General features: G+C 33.7%; 1 protein-coding gene across 2 annotated transcripts; it reads right to left on the bottom strand.

Moving 5' to 3' along the window:
- Positions 1 to 2,488: 2,488 nt before the first annotated feature.
- LOC109169334 lies at positions 2,489 to 4,198 on the bottom strand. 2 transcript variants are annotated; one of them, XM_019318212.1, is made up of 3 exons: positions 3,854 to 4,147; positions 3,565 to 3,811; positions 2,489 to 3,396 (listed from the first exon to the last, which is right to left on the bottom strand). In XM_019318212.1, exons 1-3 carry the CDS (start codon positions 4,035 to 4,037, stop codon positions 2,649 to 2,651), a joined length of 1,179 nt encoding a protein of 392 aa, XP_019173757.1. In that variant the 5' UTR covers positions 4,038 to 4,147; the 3' UTR covers positions 2,489 to 2,648. The 2 variants fall into 2 exon arrangements, with proteins under 2 accessions (XP_019173757.1, XP_019173756.1); XM_019318211.1 differs by having other exon boundaries at positions 3,565 to 4,198.
- Positions 4,199 to 25,067: the final 20,869 nt, after the last annotated feature.

Here is a 25,067-nt window from a genome sequence, read left to right as displayed (position 1 = left end):
AATTATTAATAACATATTTATTTTCTAATTTATCTATAATATTATTTGGGTGGTCTGACCATTTCCTTTTTCAATTGAATCAAATTGTGATCATTTTAAATTTTTAATCAAGTATTAATATTCATTTCCTTTTCGAATTGACCTAATTTCCATGCTATTTTTATTATCAGTCAATTATTCTTTTTAATACATATTAATTAGTTAATTATTAATAACAGATTTATTTTTAATATTTTCAGTCAATTATTAATAACTGATACTTTTTCCAATTTACAATAATATAGTTAATCCGTTTTCTTTTCGAAATAGTTAATATGTGGATTATTTTTAATTTTCAGATAATTATTAATATTAATTTCCTTTTTCAATTGGCCTAATTTCCATGTCATTTATATTCTCAGTCAATTATTTTCTTAATACATATCAATTTATTACTAACAGGTTCTTTTTTTTTTAATATTTTCAGTAAAATATTAATAATAGATTCCTTTCTCAATTCACATATACTATTGTTTAGGCGATTAGGCCATTTTCTTTTTCATTTTGATTAATTTGGGATCATTTTTAAGCGACCAATGCTTGCCCAGCAGTGATGGACAAGCAAATCGTTCCGTAAATCATTAATGGACTGTTTGGTTCATGGAATAGGTCTAGAATGACATAGCATTCCCAGTAATAGGCATATTCCTCTGTTTGGTAACCCCTTGTATTCCCAGGAACATTGTTCCCGGGAATGACCTATTCCCCTTGCAAGGGGAATAGAGATTCCTGGGGGGCCTTGATATTAGACTATTCCTGAGTTCTCAAGAATAGCCTAAAGTTTCTATTTCCTATTTTACCCCCCAATTAAATTAATTCCCTATTTCACCACCGCCGTTGCCGCCACCGCCGTCGTCGTCGCCATCGCCGCTACCACCACCAGCACCGCCACCACCATCACCATCACCACCGCCACCATCGTCATCGTCGTGGCCGCCGCCACCACCCCACTAGTACCACCACCCCAGCAGCACCACCGCCACCGCCCACCATAGCCACAACTACCACTGCCGCCGCCACCACCACCGCCACCGCCACCGCCACCACCGCTACCACCACCGCCGACAACACCAGCACCAGCACCCCAACACCGCCACCACCACCACCACCATCACCGCCGCCGCCACCACCACCACCATCACATATTTTATAAGGGTATTTATGTCTTTTAAAACATATTTCATTTTTATTCCTTAAATCAACCAAACACTGTTATATAATCCTAAAGTCTATTTCTTCCACGAACCAAACAATAGAATACACTTCCTATTCTATTCCTTGCATATTCCATTCCTTATGGAATAACATTCCTATTACCTCAAAATTCATTCCGTGAACCAAACGTGCTGTAAGGGGGCAATGCTCCTCTTATATAAAGGAGCTCTTTGAGCAAATTATTTTGCCATATTGCATCCTTGACTTTGAGCAACTTCCACTTTTAATCCTCAACTATTGTGGCATTGTCATATTTAGTTCTGTTCTTTTAATTTTGTCATATTACATCCTTGACTTTGAGCAACTTTCTTGTTTACTCCACGATTAGTCTTTCGTTAAAAATTTCATTAATTTACAGTTAGATTTGACAAATAACAAAAGAAAAATCCTTACACATATCGTAACTCATATTTTAACACCTTAGAAACATTGTAAATATCAAATGATGTAATATTGTAACTTATAGAAATTTAAGTTACGATATGGGTAAGAATTTTTTATTTGTTATTTGTCAATTCTACGGTCAATTAAAGAAATTTTTAACGGAAGACTAATGGTGACAATCAAATAAAAGTCATGGATGTTATATAGCAAACTTAAAAGAATATGACTAAATATGCCAATAAGACAATAACACAATAGTTGAGGACTAAAAGTGGAAGTTGCTCAAAGTCAGCGATATAATATGACAAAATTAAAAAAAAAAAATATGACTAAATGTGACAATGTCACAATAGTCGAGGACTAAAAGTGGAATCAACTCTTTTTAAAAAAAAAAAAATTAATAGCAAATTATTGTGAACCATTATTCATATTATAGGGTGGATCATTGATAAATATTTACTATTAAAATGGTGAGTATTCAATTTTATATATTATATGTTAATTTTTAGATATTACACTATAAGTAAACATATAATATATTGAGAATTTTGAGTACAATAAAAATAAATTTTTAATATAATAAAAATAAATTTATAAATTAAAAATCTACCTGACAATTTGGATAGTTTAAAGATTGAGTTTAGTGGCCAAGTACCTTCTACTTAAATGACATGTAATGACTCTTCAATATGAAAGGTTATAAGATCGAGTCTCAGTGGAAGCGATGGTTTAACGTGTTCAGAATATTCACAAGTCACAACAACATGCTGATTTATCATTTACGTATTTGGGTCACCCACTTCCCTTTGATATTTGAAAAAAATAAAATAAAAAAAATCACAACAACGTAAAACGGCTTAAACTTGGGATTAATTACAATTATCTAAAATTTCGAAGTACAATATCTAAACTCTAAAGTACGGGTTTGTCCCGCCTTCTTCACTTTATGACACTTTAACCCTTTTGACTAAAACTTGTTTTAAGAAACCTTTAATCACGATAATGCCCTCTTACTCTTTTAAAATTACATCTTTTGCTATCCTCATCAGCGGCTTGATCGAGTCAGGAGAGAACTTCCTAGCGAACAAAAACGGGTCATGCCGTTTCGTCAAAGACGGATCGGAGCCGTTCATCTCCTCATGACCGTAGCGTGGGCGGTCATTTCGAAGGGTTAGGATTAATTCCGGTCCCACGTCGTGTTCACTGTACATCCGCGGGTGACCGCCGTGACTCCCTTTCCAGTCCACGTGCGTGAGCGTCGCGTGGGAACACCCTTGCGGGTCTACCATGCTCAAGAGCGTAGAGAAATATTGCTCCTCAGGGTAACACGTGTCGCGAAATAAGCACGGCTGCTTGAACTTTGACCAAAACCTTCGGTCACGCACAACAATCCTGGCGTGCTTACGTGTCAGGATGTAGAACTGGGACCCAATTCGGAAATCCTCAAACCTCACCTCCGGCAGCATCGCGGAATCCCCACGCGCCGCCCACCTGTCGTAGGCCCACGGCTCTCTACCCAGAATCTCGATGAAACTCTTGTTCGAGTTCATCACGGTTTTGTAAGTGAAACCGAAGGAGTGAAGCGGAATGCAGAGCGGGGAGAGGAGGGCGAACATGTAGTTCGACTTGTCGTGGAGGAGCGCGTGCGCGAGCAGTCGCCGCGCCGCGGCGGCGAGCGTGGGAGTGTTCCGGCGAGTTGGCTTCGACGGAATTACGCGGCCGGCAAACACGCCGCCAAACGGCGGAGTGTAATTGTACCTGTAGAATAATAATTGACGTATAAAATTGCAGAACAGAATGGAATATATATTTTAAATGATTATGCTCTATATCTTATTTATTATTTATAGAAGATAAGGGAATAGAATTATTCAGCTAAAAATAATAATAATAATAATCAGAATTATAATGATGGTTCAACATTACCTCGGGTCCGCGTGTACGTATACGTTGTACAGATTCTCCGGCGTGGCATTGAAGAAGAGCTCCCACAGCGGCGCAAATGGAAGCGGCGTGGTAGTGAGGAACATAAAAGCCAATTTCTTCGGCTTCGTGGCGGGTCTCTGGTCCGACCCGACCCGACCCGCAAGTCGTAACAGCGAGCCGTCATCCTCCTCCTCTGGCGGCGGCGGTTGAAGCGGTGCCTTCGTCCTCCCAATCGGCGGCGGCGGCGGCGGTTGAAGCAGTGCCTGCGTCCTCCCTATCGGCGGTGGTGATAACGTAGTAACGGTTGATTTTCTCTTAACTTTCCCGTCATTCCCATCCTCCGGCAAAGGGTAATTTCCCTTGCCGGCGGTGGCGGCGGGGGAGAGAGGGGAATTTATGGTAACAATGAAGGCGAGTGGCAAACAAAGAAGAAGGGCACAAAAGAGAGACAGTGGAGAAGGAAACAACATCATGGTAACTTCGTACTCTCTCTCACTGCTACTTTACAACAAAAGAACCAACAGAGAGAAACAACAGATCGATCATCGTAGAGAGAGAAAAGGTGGAAGATAATGGGATTTGGTAATGGATTATTGGGATATTAAAAAAATAGTTTGTCAACAATAATTAACAATAACCTATGTGCTTAAGATAATAACCACGCTATTTAAGCACTAATCCGGATAAAACACTTGCAGACACAGAATAAACGTTATTGGAAAAGCGTTAGCCATCTCTGACGGCGATGGGCACAAAAACGACATGTTTGGTAAACTCTAGTTGTAATTTAATTAAGGAGTTAATACCCAAAATCGTCCTCGACTATAGTGGTTTTTCTCAATTTCGTCCTAAATGACTTTGGTGACCTAATATCGTCCCAGACTTTTGTGTTTCGCTCAATTTCGTCCTCCATTTGTTATTCCGTCAAATTGTTGTTAAATAAAGGGACAATTCAGTAATGTCAATATTGATCTCTCTTTACTTTCAACTTCTGAAGTGCGAAATTTCTCTTTCTTGTACGAATTACACCCAGAATTACTCCCGGACCTGCAAATCAAATTTTATATTCGCAGTTTTAGGAGTAATTCGTAAAAAAAAAAAGGATTTCGCAGTTCACATGTCTATGAGTAAAGAGATGCCAATATTAAAATTACTTAATTGTCTATTTATTTAACACCAAATGGACAAAATAACAAATGATGGACTAAATTGAGCAAAAGCACAAAAGTCTGGGACTAAATTGTGTGAAACACAAAAGTCTGGGACGATATTAGGTCACCAAAGTCGTTTAGGACGAAATTGAGAAAAACCACTATAGTCGAGGACGATTTTGGGTATTAACTCTTTAATTAAGTCTCGAAGCACAATTATATTGTTTGGTTGGAATGAATTATAATTTCATATCCTATTTGTGAAATTGGAATTCATAAAGTTTTCCTTATGAATTTCAATTCAGTGATAGTTAAAAAAGAGGAAAAAAAAAGAAGAAGATGAAATTACAACATTATTCTTAATGATGATTATTATTAAAGATATTTTAGTGTTTTTCTTTCCATTCACAGAAATTTTATTTCTACTCATCAAACAATATAATTTGAACCAAGGACTTTATGATCTAATGCTATCAAGTTACTCTTTTATGTGAGAAGTGATGGGTTCGAGCAAGGCATATTAACTTGTATATTTAAATATTTTTTTCTTTTATAATAATATAATTTAAATTTATAGTTAATTTTTAACTTTTCTTTTTTCTCACAAAATTGCAATTCTTTTCTCTCATATTCATTCATTTCACCCAAACTCCCAAACGCTCTGCACATGCTTTTACTTTAGTTTGTGCCTAACACCTCAGTTTGTACTTTGTAGACAGGACCACCCGGGTATGGGAGTTGACGACGGAGGATTAAGTGATTAACGGCGTTGAGATGAGGTGCACACGTGGCTGACATGCAGGTAGATGGGGCCTACGTATTTGGTGGGGTACAACGTTGGCAATGTGTGGGGTCACAAGAAGCTCACAGCATATCCGCATGACGTGTGAATTGTGAAGTGAACACACGTGAGAGGCAGGGGGCATGACAACAAAAAATGTGAGGAGGATAAGTAAAAGAATTAAAGAAAGGAATAACGACTAAAAAACCGTAAAAAAGAAGAAATTAATAATGATGCATACACTTTAAGATTCTTGTGTTGTTAGCAGAAATTTTGAGGCAAGAATAAAATGAGTGTTTGGTTGAATGGAAGAGACTCATCCATTCTTAATTAAAGATTAAAAATTTAATCAATTTTAAATACGGAGTAGTCTTAAACTTCTAATACAATTCAACGAGTGAATTAGACACTGTGTTTGACCGTGAAAACCTAAGTATATCCATTTTTTTTTGAGGCAAAAATTGTTATTTATGCAATTGGATCTATTATAGAGATTTTATTATATTCTTGTTATACAACAACAACAAATTAATTTTTTAGCAACACATACTTTGGGGTAGTTATATACAATTAACAGTAGCTAAATAAGTATATCGTGACAGTTATAGAAACTGGAACTAAATGAATAGTTGTTAGCAACAATTTCTTATGGCAGTTTGTTATAGTCGCTAGGAAACATTAACTTATTTTCATTCAATGTGATTTTTAACAGCGATTATTTTTAACTGCGGCTAAAACTCAACTAAATTTAATTTATAATCATTGCCATTCAATCCCCTTCAAAAATATTTCCTTTCAACCATTATCCCTTCTTCATTTTTTCTTCCATCCCCATCAATTTGCGCTTTGCGATTTGCGCAGATCAATCGGTTCCTTTATCAATTTGGAAATCAACCTACCATCCATAACCTGGTTAAAAAACCACCGCTAAAAGCAATCATCCTAGTTAATAATTCCCTGTAGTAAACTCTCGTCCAATCTTTCGTGATACTCTATTTAGTCACGAATGAATAAACGCCAGTAAGATATTTATGACGGTTACAAACCGCCACTAAATAATAAATTAATAATATAATCGCTCTTAAATGACATTTTCGGTGTAGTGTACATGTCATGCTTTGCTATGTATTTATTGACTACTCATAAATTGAACAATTTAACTACAAATAATTATTTAAAATCACATTCATCTAATATTTTACTTTCTCAATTATTTAAAACTACTTTAACCTACTGAAGCACAAAAAGTTACTGCATCCACTGAATCTCAAACTCACAATCTCTCATATGAGAGTCCAACTTTGGTGCCATTAAATCACAAGGTCTTAGCTAAAATTGTCATATTTGATAATTATAAATTGTTATAATTGATAAATTTATTAATGATACGTCATAATTATATATATATATATATATATATATATATATATATATATATATATATATATATATATATATATATATAGAGGTTCGGGTTCTGGTGCGCTTGGCACTATTAGGTGTGGATGTGCGGTTGTAAGGCTGTCGTTCGTTTTTAATAAGTTAAAATATTTTCACCGTTGATCTCAAAGATCTAAATTCGCGTATTTTTCTTGTATTCGCGTACGGAGGGACAAATTAGTAATTTTGAATAAATTAACTTTCATCGCTGTTCTCCATCGTCGTTCGCATTGCCCGCGACTTTGTTTTTGTTTTTCAAAGAATCATTCAGTTGTCTATCTTCTCTCGGTCGTTTAGCATTGCGGTGTCCATTGTTGGTGTTTCCAAATCTTTTTCCATTCTCTGTCGCTATATAATATTTATTTGTCGTGGATCTACATTTGTTCTTTTTCATCTCAGAAAACTGATCTTGTTTATTTGGTTTTGAAAATGGAGCACATTAAGTTATATTTTTGAAGCACACTGTGTAATACGTGCACGCATAGTAAGTGTTAGACGGACCGACGCTCATTAAAGATATATGAGACGCATATTAAACATATATGAGACGCATATTAAAGAGATCTGACACGCATATTAAAGGGATATGAGACACATATTAAAGAGTTATGAGAGAGATGATTTATTTTAGTTGGTACTCAACTGAACGCACATCAATATTTGAGGTCCCGCATGTTGTACTTTAATAACTCGCATTTAATGGTGAATTTGAACGCACATTAATTTATTTGAATTTGTATTCTTTTTTTTTTTTTATATATTTGTTTTTAATAATTATTATTTTCCATGTTATTTTATTATGCAAATGAACGCACAGTAAGATATGAACTTACGCAAGTTGTAATGTAATTTTTAATACAGAATATCAACGCATATTAACTTTGGTTTATAAACATGTTAAGAGTTTTCATGTTTATTTTTTTTCTTTATTTTATTTCAATTACTTATTTATGACGAAAATGAACGGACATTAAATTTTTTTAAAAAGCACGTTCAATGCTCTGTGGACGCATATTATGATTATCAATTGTATTAATTAATAAGGTGATTTTTAATATGCATCCATGCCACATATAATTTGCGTGAAAATATATATTAATGTGTTTGTAAACCAAAGGAGTTTATATCAAGATGCTGAACTACTGTAATGTCATAAAACCTTTAACACTAAAAAATATTCACTATTTTTCCTCTTTAATACCAGCCTTTTGCATGTTTTTTCGAGACAGTTCATTGATTTCAGCAGTTAAAATTGCTGTTATGTATTTGGCCCTAAGGTCTGCAAGATCTGATTGTTTATTTTTACTGTTGTCATCTCCCATGTATGTTTGCATGATGCACATTGTAAATACTCCAGAATCGTCTTTCTTCTCGGTATCACTCCATTGCATTAGCATTCGCTAAGGTGTAATCTTTTTTAGTCTGTTTGCAGCACTGTATGAATCCCTTTGGTTCAAATATCTCACAAAGTAGTCTTTCTGCAAATAAATAGAAAAGCATTAAAAACAGAAAAAACTAAACTTCATAAAATGTTTTAAAATGTGTGATTTAGTACTCACCAAAAGAAATGGTATATCACCACCATATTTGGCAATACCAGCATCATCAGCAGAAGAGTTGTTAAGTATGTGTATGGATGTGTGATAAACATCCAAATCAATGCAGATGACATATATTTGATCAGTTGCAATGACTGGGAAAAAGAACTGCATTTTGTACATGTTAGTTCGGAGAAGTTATAAATTCAAATGTAATGTAAGTATGTAGAATTTAATTTACCAAACGATAGTTTGTAGGGTCACGAGTAGCAGTGTCAATGTCATGATTAACACTTTCTTGAAACTTTTCATACATTTGATCAGTACTGTATGCAGGTGGTTTATACACAATAGAAGATGCCTACAGGAGTATGATAATCTTGTCAGCAATGCAGTATGTGCTCCAAGACATTTGTTAATGTGCATGAAATTGTAAATCAATAATAAAATAACTTACAACTGGTGTTGTTGAGAAAAAGAATCTTCTTTTGTTAGGATACTTAAAGGTGTAGGCCTCCATGCTATTTAGAATTAAAGCCCAAGTATCCAAAACACCAGCTTCTATACGTTCACCCTTCCTCAATGACCTCAACTCAATCATCAGTAAACGTTTCTCTCCATGTTTAAAAACAAATTCACACCTACAAAAAAATCAGATATGAAGTAAAAAAAAAAAAAAAAAAAAAAAAAAAAAAAAAAAAAAAAAAAAGAACAAGACTCACACACATTAAGCAGAAAACTCACGCACATTAAGTATAAAACTCACGCACACTAGGCATTACAGATACGCACATTAAGCATTACACAAACGCACATTAATCAGAAATCTCAGGCACATTAAGTATAAGACTCACACATCTTAGGAACAAGAATGAAACACCTTAATCACAAAATTCACGCACATTAAGCACACAAATAATGCAATTTAAAGTGTTAACAACTCACACAACAACCTGCGCTAAGTAGACAGTGACGCACATTAAGAATAAATCTCACGCACATTAGGCATTACAAAAACGCACATTAAGAATTACACAAACGCATATTAATCAGAAATCTTAGGCACATTAAGTATAAGACTCACACACATTATTAACATCTTATAGCACACGGGAAACACTAACATGTTATGAAACTCATTTCATACATAGGAATTTCAACTGTAACTTACCTATTTGTATAATTGGCGCTATAAACCCAGTTGTTGAGCATGATTTCATTAGGAGTGTGCAGTGTAGTGAAGTTCAGTTTCATTGTAAAGCATGGAGAGTCCATTGCATATTTCATTTTGCTTTCCACACAGTGTCTCTGCAGTCTCCCCTCAACAGGTGTTGCTGTTTCCTTTGCAGCTTTGTTAACACTTGTCTTGTTTGTATTCTGAATCTTAGGTGTTTCAAATTCTGTGGCAAGAGTACTGTCGGCATGGTGATCTTCGTCACGAGACTTAACCTTGTCATTATTGTTCCCATCCAAAGTATTCTGTTGAAGATCATCAACAACGTAGCAAGCAGCAATATTTAAAACCTCATCTGAAATACTTGTTGCTGTCTGTGCTTCCTTTGGATTGGAATTGACAACCGGTGTCACTGTAGCACTATCGGCATTGCTGCAAGTGGGGCTTGGTATTGGTGTTTTTAAAAGGTCGAAACTGGGAAATTCAAACTACTGTTCTTCCAAATACTCTTTTCTTTTTTTGTGTTACAAGGTCAATTGCAATATATGTTTGTGGATCGTCCCAAAAGGAGTCTTGGCTGCTAAATGTTTCTCGCTCTTCTTGGGAGAAACATGATTGCACGCCTTGAACAACAGGACTGAGTGCCTTTATAGCCATTGAATGCAGGTTTTTTACATTCTGATTGTTTTCAAACATGGCTGGTGAATTTTTTGAGTAGTCAATTAGGTTTACCATCTCATTAGAAAACCTTTGCAGAGACTGTGCATAACCAGTGCAGAATTCCTGTTGTAAGAATTAATGTGCGTACGGTTATGACATAATGTGCGTGGAATAGAATCTTTAACTTGCATGCACATGAATTATTGTGTGTGTGATGGTGAAACATAATGTGCTTTACAATTATACAGTAATATAAGTGAAAGTAGTTTGAATAAAAATAAACAAAAACATCATAGAATGAAGAACACACCTTCACTCTTTCGAGGGGCACATGTTGGACTTCAGTCTGTTTTTTACATTTGACAGCAGGAAAAGGTGGCAATGTTTGTTGATGACTACATGTGAATACTTCCATTTCTGGTTGATCATTACTATCAAATTCTTCTGAATCTGTTTGAGTGGGCACAAACTGGGGATTACGTCTATGAATTCTGCCTCGTCCAAAAGCCCAGACTTAAAATCTTCCAACTCTCGGTCTTTTAAATGTTTAGTTGTCCATCCTATTAAAGCTGGAATATCTCTTTTAATAGGTCTATGGAATTGTAACAGAACACGATCAACATAATGTACATGAATACAAATGACAAATGTTAGCAACATAACTTACTATGTTTTGTATTTTAAATAGAACAAATACACATTTAAGACTTACAAGCATGAACAAGAGGGACCCGGGGAAATAACCAGTTGGGTTCGGTTACCAAGGAAGTACTGCAGTATTCAATATCTGCAATAGGAAGCGACACCAATTGAAATCATGGATTTTGGTGACATCATTCAACGCCTGCAAGATGCGTAGACCAACATATCCACTTTTAGGGCCATCAATGTACATAGAGCTTAGTATGACCATGAAGTGGATCTTGAACCAGTCTCCCCCATCAGTGCAGTCCATCATTGCTTTAATAGCCTCACCATATAGCACTGAGCTTGGTTTTTTTGGTTGAATTTTGGCTTTCTAATCCAAGAACAGTGGGAGAGTGGGAGATAACCTGTCTTTCTCATATGCAATTTCAAATGGTCCGCTTGGGAAGCCTAAGGCAGACTCAACATCATTTTCTGTCACATCAAGCTTAGAACCAGAGTACAATGTCAAGGTGCCGTCCATTGGATCATAGTTGTGGAGTATCTAGTAGCTCAGCCGTATTGGGAATTCTGTACTCTCTAGGCTAAGGATACTACCAAAATCGATATCCTTGACTGCAGCCCGTTGTTCAGGGCTAAAATCTTTGATTGCAGAAATCAACCTAGCTGATGATCCCTTGTTCTTAACTTCAGGCACACCGTCATAAATTCCTTGATTTGTATTTTTTGATCTCTGTCTTTGTTTTCCAACTTGTACATCCCCCCAAGAGGATGTAGCAATAACCATATCTAATTTCTGTTGGCTTTTGTCTTTTTTACCTATTGGTTTTTTTTAATTAATAAATGAATAAAAAAATATATATAAATTGATTGCAAAATGCAAGAATGGTTAAATGCATAATCAATCTGCATTAAGTTGAATATAGTTTGCACATGGAAAACAACATAATTCATCAAACATAAAGATATGGGAGTTTTGAAAGTTAATGTGCATTAGGATAGTACAGTATATGCGTGTAACTATAACTTATTAAGTGAGTTTGAAATCTAATGTGTGTTAGGTGAGTACAGTTTATGCGTTATATTATTACTTAATGTGCGTTAAGACGTAAAGTAAATTGCATACAAGCATTACTTAAGGTGTGTGTATAATTAAAACTTTTATGTATCAATTTGAAAATCAATTCGCAGGAATAAGATGTTCGTGTAGTTAGGTACCAGTGTGCGTCAATGAGTATATATATGTATATATATTGCAGCAATTTAACTCATAGTGTGCGTGAACTAGTATGGCGTTGTTTTTGCATTTAGACCTTATTTTGTATAATTCTGAAATAAACATGCAAATCATACTGTGCGAGAAATTAATCACTAAATGATATTATTGGAATGAATAGGGGGTCGAATTTACCTTGTACAGTAGTTGCTAGTTGAGTAGATTTTTGAGACTGTGGAGCATTTCCCGGCGACGCCATATCTGCGGTGTTGTTAAAAAAAAAAAAAAGCCTGGAATGGAGAACGACGACTGTAATCGGTAAAATTTTTGAAAAATGCGTTTGGAAACTGAACAACGCGAAAGTAGGAAGATTTCTGTTTTTATTTGTGGAGTACTAATTCAGTTGTCTTAGAACCGGAGTGCGCGAAATTTGTTTGAAATGAAAGAACAGTGATATTTTAAGTTCAATGCGCGAAATAAACTAACACAAAATCACACTGAAGTATTAGTCGGACGGACGCACATTAAAGAGATATGAAATGCACAGTAAAGAAACATGGGACGCATATTAAAGAGATATGAGACGCATATTAAAGAGATATTAGAGTAATGGTTTGTTAATTGGTTCTCAAACGAACGCACATCAAGACGTGAGGTCGCGCAAGTTGTATTTTAGTAACTCGCACGTAATGGTGAATATGAACGCACATTAATTTATTTGAATTTTTGTTTTTGTTTTTAATAATTATTATTTTCCATGATATTTTTAGTATGCAAATGAACGCACATTAAGATATGCACTCACGCAAGTTGTACTGTGCGTCAAAATATAACTTAATTTGCTTAACGTAACAAAAGGTTTTTATATAACAAAAATATATTAATGTTTGCTAATTACATAAACTAATACTAAGTGGGCTATTTGTTTTCAAGACCAGCTTTTTTTTTTTTTTTTTTTTTTTTTGTTCTCAATGGACAATTCGTTATTTTCAGCATTTAAAATTGCTGCAATGTACTTGATCCTGAGATGTTCAAAAAAAAATTTCCTTCTTTTCTTGATGCCACAGTCCCAATCAGACGATCCAGTGCCCATGTATGTTTCCATGTGGCGCATTGTGAATACACCACAGTCATCCTTGCTTTTTTGATCTCTACATTTCATATCCAGTCTTGTTGTTAGAGCCTTTTTAAGTGCATCTGCAGTAGTGTACATCATCTTCCTGTGCAAATATCGCGTAAAATAGTCTTGCTGCAATAAAACAGAAAATTATTTCTTTTAAAAAAATTATAACAAAATGTTAATGTATAATGACTTAAAATGTGTGAGTCAATACTTACCAATGTACGAAGTAGATTGGCATATTTGTTTGTGGCAGTACCACCGACGGAGGAATTGTCAAGTATATCAACCCGTGTATACCCAGGTATCATATCAATGCATATTACATATATGTGTTCAAATTGGATGACTGGAAAAAAGAACTGCAAGTTGGAATTGTTTTTTAAATGTGTTAGCACAGAGAAACAATAAATACAAATTTTATGTAAAGAATTTGGAATATAATGTACCAATAGTCGTTTCAAAGGAAGGTCATAAACGTCAAGCTCGGCATCAACATCTTGTTCAAACTTAAGGTAGAATTCATCGGTGCCATCTTGCGTTGGTGCATTCACAATACAACATGTCTATAAATCATGAAGTTTAGATATTAATTATACATCTTACTCTATATAATAGCAAAATGTTTTTGCCACATCATTTTCCCGCCTAAATAATAAGGTGTCGTTTGGACTGTTATTAATTTTCATATTTATGAACCCATTGGATGACTACTATTGCAACTTTCCATGTGTATTAATTGTTTTAACATTTGTTCAAATTTATTATTAGAACCTTTGGAATCCGCACAGCCGCAGAGATGGCTTATCATACGTACAATGATCATTTTCAGATCTGTGAATCCGTTGGATGACTACTATTGCAACTTTCAATGTGTATTAATTGTTTTAACATTTGTTCGAATTTATTATTATAATCTTTGGAATCCGCACAACCACATGAATTGTTTATCATATGTACAGTGATCATTTTGAAAAAAAATTAATATAATAACATTGATTCAAGATATATAGATACCAGAATAACATACACACGTATTTAATGAATTAGCATATATAAAATAAAAATAAAAAATGTAATAATACAGTCAGTTTTTTTCCAATACTAATTACAGAATATGTATATTCCCACTTTTGAAATGCCCCTTGAAAATTGTTCAATATTGTTCAATATTCTAATCAAATTAATAACAAAGCATTAATGGAGAGGCACAATTGCTACTCAAAAAAATGGTATAAATATGCATTAATCCAAGAGTGTTCTTCACCATTGAAACTTTCTGCAAAAAAAAAAAAAAAAGAAAAAAGAAAAAAGAAAAAAAAAACTCTACAACAATGCTTTTCCAATACTGTCTTGCATCTCAGGTTAGCCCTATGCACACCCGAAGAGCAATCCGGGTGCGTTTGGTGAGAACTTATAAAGTCCCTGAATTACGTGGAGGAGCACCGGCAAGCACGATAATCCAAATGTTGAATTATTAAAAAAAAACATTTTGCTATTACATAGGATAAGAAGATTATACGGTAATCCTAAATTATTAAGAGGCCATATTTAATGACCGTGCATCGCACGGGAAACATACTAGTTTCATTAATAAGTGATGTTAGTTTATTTATTTTTTTTGAATTAAAGTGTGTGAAACCATATGTTATCGTGTGCATTTCTAAATGAAAAAGTTTATAATTACAGTTTCAATCATATATATGCTTCAATATGCTATTAAATGTGCATGAAACTATAACTGGTTCAAAGAATAACTTACCACTGGATTTGTTGTAAAAAAGAATCTCTTAACCGAATCTTTAGAACTGCAGATATACTCCGGGTGATTGAGAATTAGACTCCAAGTGTCCAACACTGCAGATTCGACATGCTCATGCCCTAGCAATGATCTCAAATTCGCCAAGAATAGGAGTTTATCACCATTTTTAAACACTTCTTGAAAGCTACAAATATGCAGATAAAAATATTTAATATAAACATTAGAAAAAACCTAAAAAAAAATTTAAGATATTAGCAGGTTCAATTAACAAAAACCAAAATATGGATTTTAGGTATAACCAATATATATACGTATTGTTTTTTAATTTGTGGTATACAAGCGCATTATAATATACGCATATTATATTAAAGGCACATATTATACAATCTGACACAAATAAAGATTTTACTATAGACATATTGCGTTCCCTTTTTAACGCACATAAGGTTTAATGCTGCGCAATTTAAATGGCTTATCAACACATTTTTAAGCATCGTGATAATCACCAATTTAACCATAATAAACTCCACATTATATAAAACATTAAACAGTGGACAATTATTAAACATCGTGACATAATCTATATTGATTTGAGATGAGAAGGTGTTCATATTCCTGGCTTTATGAACGGGTGCATGTTACCTGTTCTAAAATTACATATGGTGCTATATTCAAAAAAAAATTTAAAAAAAAAATTACATATGGTTCTGACAACGATATAGACCTATGTCTTACCTTTAAAATAAGTGACAAGTCTATTTCTTTGTCAGCAATTTTTTCATTTCCAATAAAGGAAGTCTGCTAAAGTTGAATGGTCATTCAACTTATAAAAAAATGCACCCATTAATGCTTTTTTTTTTTTTTGGGTCTAAGTCTGTGAGTATACAATCTCATGCACACTAAGAATGAAAGACTGGCAGAATAACGCACATTGTGATATCAATAGACGCATTTTAAATTATTTTGCTCTATATAATAAGTCATACATTCAATCATACGCATGTTAAGTGTAGATGTAACGCATATTAGGGCAATAAGTCTCGTTAAGGCCATAATGTGCGTTACACTCACGCTTTTTAATTTGTGAGCAGTTGAAAGGTTATATATATTTTTGGAATACAAGGAATAAATGGATGAGCTCATTGGCGAAATGGTAAAAGTCTTTGAACACATCAAATTTGCCCAGGATCAAATCACCCCCCCCCCCCCCTCCTAAAGATTTAAAATTTTTTCTTCGAATAGATAACTTCAGAGTATTAACCGTCAAGGCAAATTTATCATTTGTTCGCACACTAAGATTTGACTATATGCATGCTAAATTATTCCTGTGCGCATGTTGGAGACGAAAATCACGCACATTTGTTAAAGTATTAGCGCATGGTCATTGGTGTGTTTATTTACGCATGCCAATGCATCTGGATACGCACATTAAGTTTGTTCGCATACTAACATTTAAATACACGCATTCTAAAGTATTGTTTAGCGTATATTAGAGATTAAAATTCACGCAAATTAGTTACGGATGTTAATACAGTCGGTTACGCACATTAAGTTTCACATAGACGGACGTTATAATATAGTGTTAATTAAAAATGAAAAAAAGATATATTTTTTAAATAAAACGGTTAACACTGAATTTCTCAAATTACTTAATTTAACATAGTTATTCGCCTATAAAAGGGGAGGAAAACTCATCAGTACAGCATAAGTTGTAATGGCACCGATTGAGTATTTCACACCATTAGTACAACCACCGTCAGTTCTTCATCGTCGCATTCTTCACATTCTTTACAATGTATACCCTCCTCATCATACTCACCCTCCTTCTCCTTTTGTTATTGTAATTGACTTCAACAACAACACATTCTAAACCTAAAAACAAAACACCCCTTAATGCAAATTTCTAACTTGAGATTGTTGGGAAATTTGGGATGTTCTCCGCCACGGCTTTCAATTTGATAAACGTGGTCTTCTCGCCCATTCAAAGCAGATGCACAGGACGGTCAATAGTGCATTATTAATGCTGTTGAAGTGGGTATATACATCCTTGTAAAGCCCAAGAAATTTACAAGCTCGAATTGGACATGAACGTGGTGTTTTTTATAGTTTATTATTATTATTTTTATATTTTTGATAAAGGACAGGGAGAATATTGTATTTGGGCAGTTTGCACATTTTAAGTTTTAATGTCACATATGTTAGATGTTATCTAACGCATGTAACTTCATTGGCTAAATTTAATAATGCAGTAAAGTTTTAATACAGAAGCCAACTCGCATACTGTTAATTTATTACGCATATTAAGGCTTAATGTACCGCCAATTATGTATATACATATAATGTTTTTTAATTTTTGGTATACAAGTGTTTATTAAAACACATTATAATATATATACGCATATTATATTAAAGGCACATGTTGTACATTCTAACTCATATAAAGATTTTCATATATGCATATTATCATAGCCTTTCAACGCTCATAAGGTTTAATGCTGCGCAAGTTAAATGGTTGTTTAATACTGCGCAAGTTAAATGGATTATTAACGCATTTCAAGCATCGTGAAAATTACAAACTTAACCATAATAAACTTCATATTATAAAAACATTAAAGAGTGGACACTTATTACATCAAAACGTAATATTAATAACGTGTGTCGATCATAACACGCATAATCAAGTTTAACCTTTCCTCTCCTTGTTCACGAAGATTGGCCCCTTCTTTGAGTCGACTTCTTCCTCTTCATTAGCCTCCTCAGCAGCTAGGTAGGCAAGAGCCTCCATTTTCCATGTGTTGAAAGAGACTGTTGTGCCTGTGGAATCTTCAGAGGTGCTGTCATCAGGCCTGTTGTCAATAAATGCCTCAAACCTTTCTTGGAAAGTTGGATCATTAAGATCCTTCTTCAGTTCTGGCAGATATTCTTTTGGTATGAGGGAAAGGGGTTTTCGGGGTTTCTTCGACTGTTTGACAGAATCCATCTTTCTTTTTTCTTTTGAGATGAGAAGGTGTGAATGTGTGATGGATTATCCATTCTTTAAATAGACTCTTCAACATATTACCGGCTGATGAACGTGTGCATTTTAAATGAAATTAAATGAAATCTCTTAAAATAAGTGTTAACTGTATTTCATTGTCAGCAATTTTTTCGTTTCCCATAAAGGAAATCTGTTAAAGTTGAATGGTCATTCAACTTATAAAAAAAGCACCCATTAAAGTTTTTTTTTTTATTGGGTCTAAGTCAGTTAGTATACAATGTAATGCATATTTAGACTGAAATACACGAATAATAAAGTATAAATGTTCGCATATTAATCAATAAATTGACTCATATCCTTTTAAGAATATCCCAACGCACATTGTAATAGTAATAGACGCATTTTAAATTATTTTGTTCCATTTATTTTAAGTTGTACATACATGCACACGCATGTTAAGTGTAGATGTAACGCATATTAGAGCAATAAGGTCCGATAGATATGTACTTGGAATTGGAAATAATGACAAGTCAATTTCGATGTCAGCATTTTTTATATTTCCCATAATGTGAATTGGAAACGCACTTTTTTTTTATTGGGTATACCGTATATATACGCATAATAAAGAGTTAACATGCGTATATTAATGAATAAATTGAAGCATTTTAAATTATATGTGCTGCACGTGTTAAGTTATACATACACTCACACGGATGTTAAGTTTAATTGTAACGCATATTAGAGCAATAAAGTCCGATAGATATGTACTTGGCATTGGAAATAAGTGACAAGTCAATTTCGATATTAGCAATTTTTATATTTCCCATAATGGGTATCTTTCGAAGTTGATTGGTCATTCAATACTTAAAAAAACGCACCCGTTGAATATTATTTTGTTTAATTGTGTCTAAGTCAGTGAGTGTACAATCTCTTTGCACATGAAGAATTTGCTATTTAAACCCACCATTATGCTAGTCTCAAACCTGTCACCTACAAACATATTTTTGCTTTTGTACTCTCCTTTTTACAGAGATTTTCAATGTCAGCCGAACTTCACTCTGAAATAGTTGGCAATCAACTTCGTATAGCACTGCGGTGGAATACCATTAGGGTTCGAGTGTTTCGAGTTGTTCGTCTCCCAGAAATAAAAGGTTCTAAAAGAATCAAATCTATAAAGTGTGTACTTCACGATGTAGAGGTATTATTTTTTTTTATTGAAATATAAATCGTAATATTTTATATTTCTAAAATTTACTGTTGATGCATATGTTTTTTTTTTAAAAATAATTTCAGGGAACTTTTATTCATATGCACATTCCACAATTGTTTGTGCAAAGGTTCTTCAACAAATTTGAGGAAGGAAAAGTTTATCTACTCAATAGATTTGACGTGGCCTATAATTCCTACAGAAACAAAACCTCTACTCTCTAGTATATGCTGATATTCTGTGATAGAACTTGTGCAGGATTATTGAAAGATGTTGATTTCCCAACATATGTTTATGACCGAGAAGATTATAATTTGGATGAAGAGGTGATCTATTGCATACTTACATTGTTTTCTCTCTTTTTTTTTATATATATATAATTTTATTGATGTATTTACAGTTTAGTAACTTTCACGATTCGATGGATGAACAGGTGCCTGACGCTCCGGTTGGAAATTTGGCTAATGAGGATTGAATCAATGAGGAGGCTGCGTAATAAGGATGAATAACGACGAAAATATCAAGATTTTATGTGTATTATGTTATTTGTTATTATTTTCGTCATACAATTTATTGATGAATGAAATTTCATCATTGACGCATTTTCTTTTAAGAATACTCCATCGCACATTGTCATATTAATAGACGCATTTTAAATTATTTTGCTCCATATATTAAGTTATAAGTTATACATACATACGCAATATTGAAAAATAAAAATAAAAATATTGAAAAATATTTCAATAATATATCATATATTAGTCGATGTAACGCATATTCGTTTAAAAATCCCCCACGCAAATTCAAATATTAATATACGCATTTTAAATTATATTTTTTGCACATGTTAAGTTATACATACACTCACACGCATGTTAAGTGTAAATTGAACGCATATTAGAGCAACAATTCCCGATAGACATGTACTTGTTGGCATTGGAAATAAGTGACAAGTCAATTTCGATGTCAGCAATCTTCTAAAGTTGACTGGTCATTCAATACGTAAAAAAAACTCACCAATTGATTTGTTTTTTTTTTATCGGGTCTAAGTCAGTGAATATACAATCTCATGCACATTAAGAATGAAAGACGCGCATAATAACGTGTTAACGTCCGCATTTTAGTGAATATAAATTGAAGCACATTATTTTAAGATTAAGAATACCCCGTCGCACATTGTTATATTAATAGACGCATTTTAAATTATTTTGCTCCATATATTAATTTATTAGACATACATACGCATTCTAACAATGGAAAGGTATTTAAAAATAGAAGAAAAATATTTCAATATATCAAAGATAAATTAAAAATGGAAAAAAATAAAAAATATTTGAATAATAATAGAAAACAGATTCTGCAATGGTTGCGTTTTATTAGGCGTCGAATAAGCAATTAACTAAACGGTTAACATTGAATTTCTGCAATCGGTGAATTTTACCAAGTTATTCATCTATAAAAGTGGAGTATCACCTTACCATACAGCATACATATTGAAACCGTGTCATTTTAGTTTTACAGACCATCATTCATTCTTCGTCATTTTCTTCACATTCATTAGGATGTTTACCCATCCTCATCATACTCGCCCTCCTTCTACTTGTTTGTCAATGTAGTTGATTACAATAACAACACATTCTAAACATCCCATGGATCAAATACTATATCTCAACCCTGGAAGTTTATACGAGGATGTAAAGGAACTATTAGCGGAGCCGACATCATTTGAGTAGAGCACATGTTATCGTTGTTTTCATCTAAAGCAACACATTTTAAGCCTAAAAGGATCTTCTTCTGTGGATCTAAATGCTAACTGATTTGGATATTCAATTTAGAGATCAACTTTGGCTGTAAGTTGAATATAACATGTGGGGCAGTCCAATACATCTGGATCAGTTAGATTTTAGATTCATAGAAGTCAATCTTTTCAGGTTTATAATGTGTTGTTTTAGCCCAGACATGCGGCAAGATCCTCTACTCCATTTGGAGATATATCTTTTGGTACCTTAATGCAGGCTTAACCAAAAGGAATATCTCTAAAAGGTATAGACAGATCCTGTCGTTTGCCTGGTTTTGTTTTTTTTTTTTTTTTTTGTTATTAAAAGCAAGCTCTCATGTCCGCCTCTGTAGCAGTAGCAGTTCAAAGTGTAAATTATTTCAATGTAAATAATAAATCTTTCTGCATTTTATTCATTTTTTTCTTTTGGGTTGTTTTTGATAATGGTTAAATAAACTAGCAAATCCGAGTACTATTAGAGTAAAATCAATGGACGTTATGTAATTTTGGATCTTAATAGTTTCGTGTTACATGATAATTTAATAGAAAAATTCAAGCACATTAAGATTTTTTTCAAGGAAATATAAGATATAAAAAAAAAACGCACATTAAGACCAAATTCTACGCATATTACTATGTCCGGAAAACAACATCCAGACTCACGTATTTTCTAATGCACATTATGTTACTGTATTGCGCATGTTAAGCTTTTTTGTATTTGACACGGACTATAGTTTTAATACATAATGCAACACACATTTTGTTGCCGTATTATGCATCTTGAGCGTACGTATTGCATTTTAAATATATTCTTTTTTTTTTCTTTTTGTTTGTTTTTAATTTACAGGAATTGTTGCTTAATATTTTTCATATAATCAAAGTAATGGATGAGCCCACTGGCGAAATGGTAGAAGTCTTTGATTAAACTAATTCCACCCAGGATTAAACCCTTATAAAGACTTGATCTTTTTATTATATTTTACTTGTTTTTTGTTTAATAAAATATAATAAACACATCTTAGACTGATATTTCGCGCACTTTAATTGGTTACCCGACGCACATTAAACTTTTGGCTTTAAAAAAACTTTTATTTCGATGCAAATTAATTAAATGTATATTAACACGCATGTTGTTCTTGTAGCTCGCGCATGTAACAGAGCAAAGCAAAGCACATTAAGTCTTTTATACCAATCCACGTAATATTCAAAGATATTTGATGTCAAAACTTTAAGGCATTGGTAGTTTGGGAAACGGATAACATTGAATGGTCATTCAATGCCTTAAAAAACGCACCCATTAAAGAAAATCTTGAAAAATCTAATGTGTCTGTCAATCACGCAACATTCAAATCTCAAATCAGTGCATGTGACCAAGTCATTCCCCTATAAATTAGAAGGAACAACACACAACTGAGCATCAGGTTATTGAAATGGCTATCTCTCACGTTTCTGCACGTACAGAAGAATCCTCCTCATTTATTCCTCATCTTCTATGTCATTTTCATCTTCCTCGCCCTCCAGCTTGTAGTGATTGTAACTAACTACAAAAACAACACATTCTAAACCTAAAGCATCATTCGTCATTCTCAGCTTCAAGCTCATCATCTAGCTTCCAAACATGATCCAAGGCTGAGAGTTTAGCATTGTGGCAGTCTGGCGGTGTGTCGGATGCTGCCAGAACCAGAAGAGATGTCTTCAAAGTACTAGAAGAAATAAATATGTGCAAATTATTTCATAATCAAACAAACGTACTTTAAGTTTTGCAATCGCGCATATTAGACTTATTTTTAACGCATCCTATATTAACTAATAAATAAACGCATATTAAAAAAAGAAAGTGTTAAACATTGTCTTTGTACGCATATTAAGCTTTAATGTCGCGCAAGTTAAATTTTAATCGACGCATGTAAAGACTTTCGCATTTACCACGGACCAAATTTTTATACATAAACCAACGCACAATCGGTTTCTGTATTACGCATATTAAGCTTTAATGGAGCGCACGTTAAAAGGGTAATCAATGCATATTAAGAATTAACTGCTCGCAGGTAAAGTATTAATGACACGCAGTTTAAATTATTTTTCTCCATATATTAAGTTATACATACATACGCATTCTAACAATGGAAAGGATTTAAAAATGGAAGAAAAATATTTCAATATATCAAAGATAAATTAAAAACGGAAAAAAAAATTAAAATATTGAAAAATATTTCAATATATCATACGCACATTTTGTTGCCGTATTACACATATTGGGCGTACGTGTTGCACATGTTAAGCTTTTTGTTAGTTTTTAATTTCCAGGAATTGTTGTTTAATATTTTTCATATAATCAAAGTAATGGATAAGCCCATTGGTGAAATGGTAAAAGTCTTTGATAAAACTAATTTTGCCTAAGATCGAACCCCCATAAAGACTTGATTTTTTTTATTATATTTTATTTGTTTTTTATTTAATAAAATATAAGAAACTCATCTTAAAGTGATATTTCGCGCACTTTAATTGGTTTCCAGACGCACTTTAAACTTTTGGCTTTAAAAAATCTCTTATTTCGATGCAAATTAACTAAATGTATATTTACACGCATGTTGTTCTTGTAGCTCGCGCATGTAACAGAGCAAAGCAAAGCACATTAAGTCTTTTATACCAATCCGTCTTTACGTAATACTCAAAGATATTTGATGTCAGAACTTTAAGGCATTTGTAGTTGGGAAAACGGATAACATTGAATGGTCATTCAATGCCTTAAAAAACGCACCCATTAAAGAAAATCTTGAAAAATCTAATGTGTCTGTAAATCACGCAACATTCAAATCTCTAATCAGTGCATGTGACCAAGTCATTCGCCTATAAATTGGAAGGAACAACACACAACTGAGCATCAGGTTATTGAAATGGCTATCTCTCACGTTTCTGCACGTATAGAAGAACCATCTTCATTTATTCCCTATCTTCTATGCCCTTTTCATTTTCCTCGCCCTCCAGCTTGTAGTGATTGTAACTAACTACAAAAACAACACATTCTAAACCTGAAACATTATTCGTCAATCTCAGCTGCAAGCTCATCATGTTGTAACCAAACATCATCCAAAGGCTGAGCTGAGCATTGTGGTAGGCTGGCGGTGTGTCGGATGCTGCCAGAACCAGAAGAGATGTCTTCAAAGTACTAGAAGAAATAAATATGTGGCAATCGGTTATGTATGTACCATTTTATCTGCAAATTATTTCATAATCAAACAAACGCACTTTAAGTTTTGCAATCGCGCATATTAGACTTATTTTTAACCATCCTATATTAACTAATAAATAAACGCATATTAGAAAAAGAAGGTGTTAAACATTGTCTTTGTCCAGATTACGCATATTAAGCTTTAATGTCGTGCAAGTTAAATGTTAATCGATGCATGTAAAGACTTTGGCATTTACCACGGACCAAAGTTTCTATACATAAACCAACGCACATTCTGTTTCCGTATTACGCATATTAAGCTTTAATGTAGCGCACGTTAAAAGTGTAATCAACGCATATTAAGAATTATCTGCACGCAGGTAAAGTATTAATGACACGCACTTTAAGCTAGTAGCAGTGATTGTTAAACACAAATCGGTGATAAAAACAAAAACTAGTAATAGCTGAACATTAAATTCAAGTATCTCAACTGTAAAAAGCATTCTGAAATGAGTTAACTAAGTATTTGTGTTTCATATTTGCTATCTATTTTCGTTCTCGACAGTAAAGGCGTTGTAAAAATAGTCTGTTATGCCTTTTTCTTACACTTTTGTTTGTCCTTATTTTTGGGGTTAAGTGGGCAAGTCCTGGTGTCATGTTGATCTCCTCTAACACAACAAAAATTGCACCTCCTGCTCTTTTCTTTTTCCATTGCCAACTCCTTGTTGCTTTTGATACGTTTGCCGCTGCCCTTGTTCTTTGCATGTTTCGGTGGAAGTATATTGATCTCTGAAATCTCTGTTGATCCACAAAAGGATTCTATAACAGTCTTCCTGTTGTGCTGAGGGGATAACTTTTCTTTTCCTGACATTAGCAGCTGTTT

This window comes from Ipomoea nil, unplaced genomic scaffold (assembly GCF_001879475.1).
Source record: "Ipomoea nil cultivar Tokyo-kokei standard unplaced genomic scaffold, Asagao_1.1 scaffold3314, whole genome shotgun sequence".
NCBI lineage: Eukaryota > Viridiplantae > Streptophyta > Magnoliopsida > Solanales > Convolvulaceae > Ipomoea > Ipomoea nil.
This window is presented reverse-complemented; position numbering and strand designations above follow the sequence as displayed.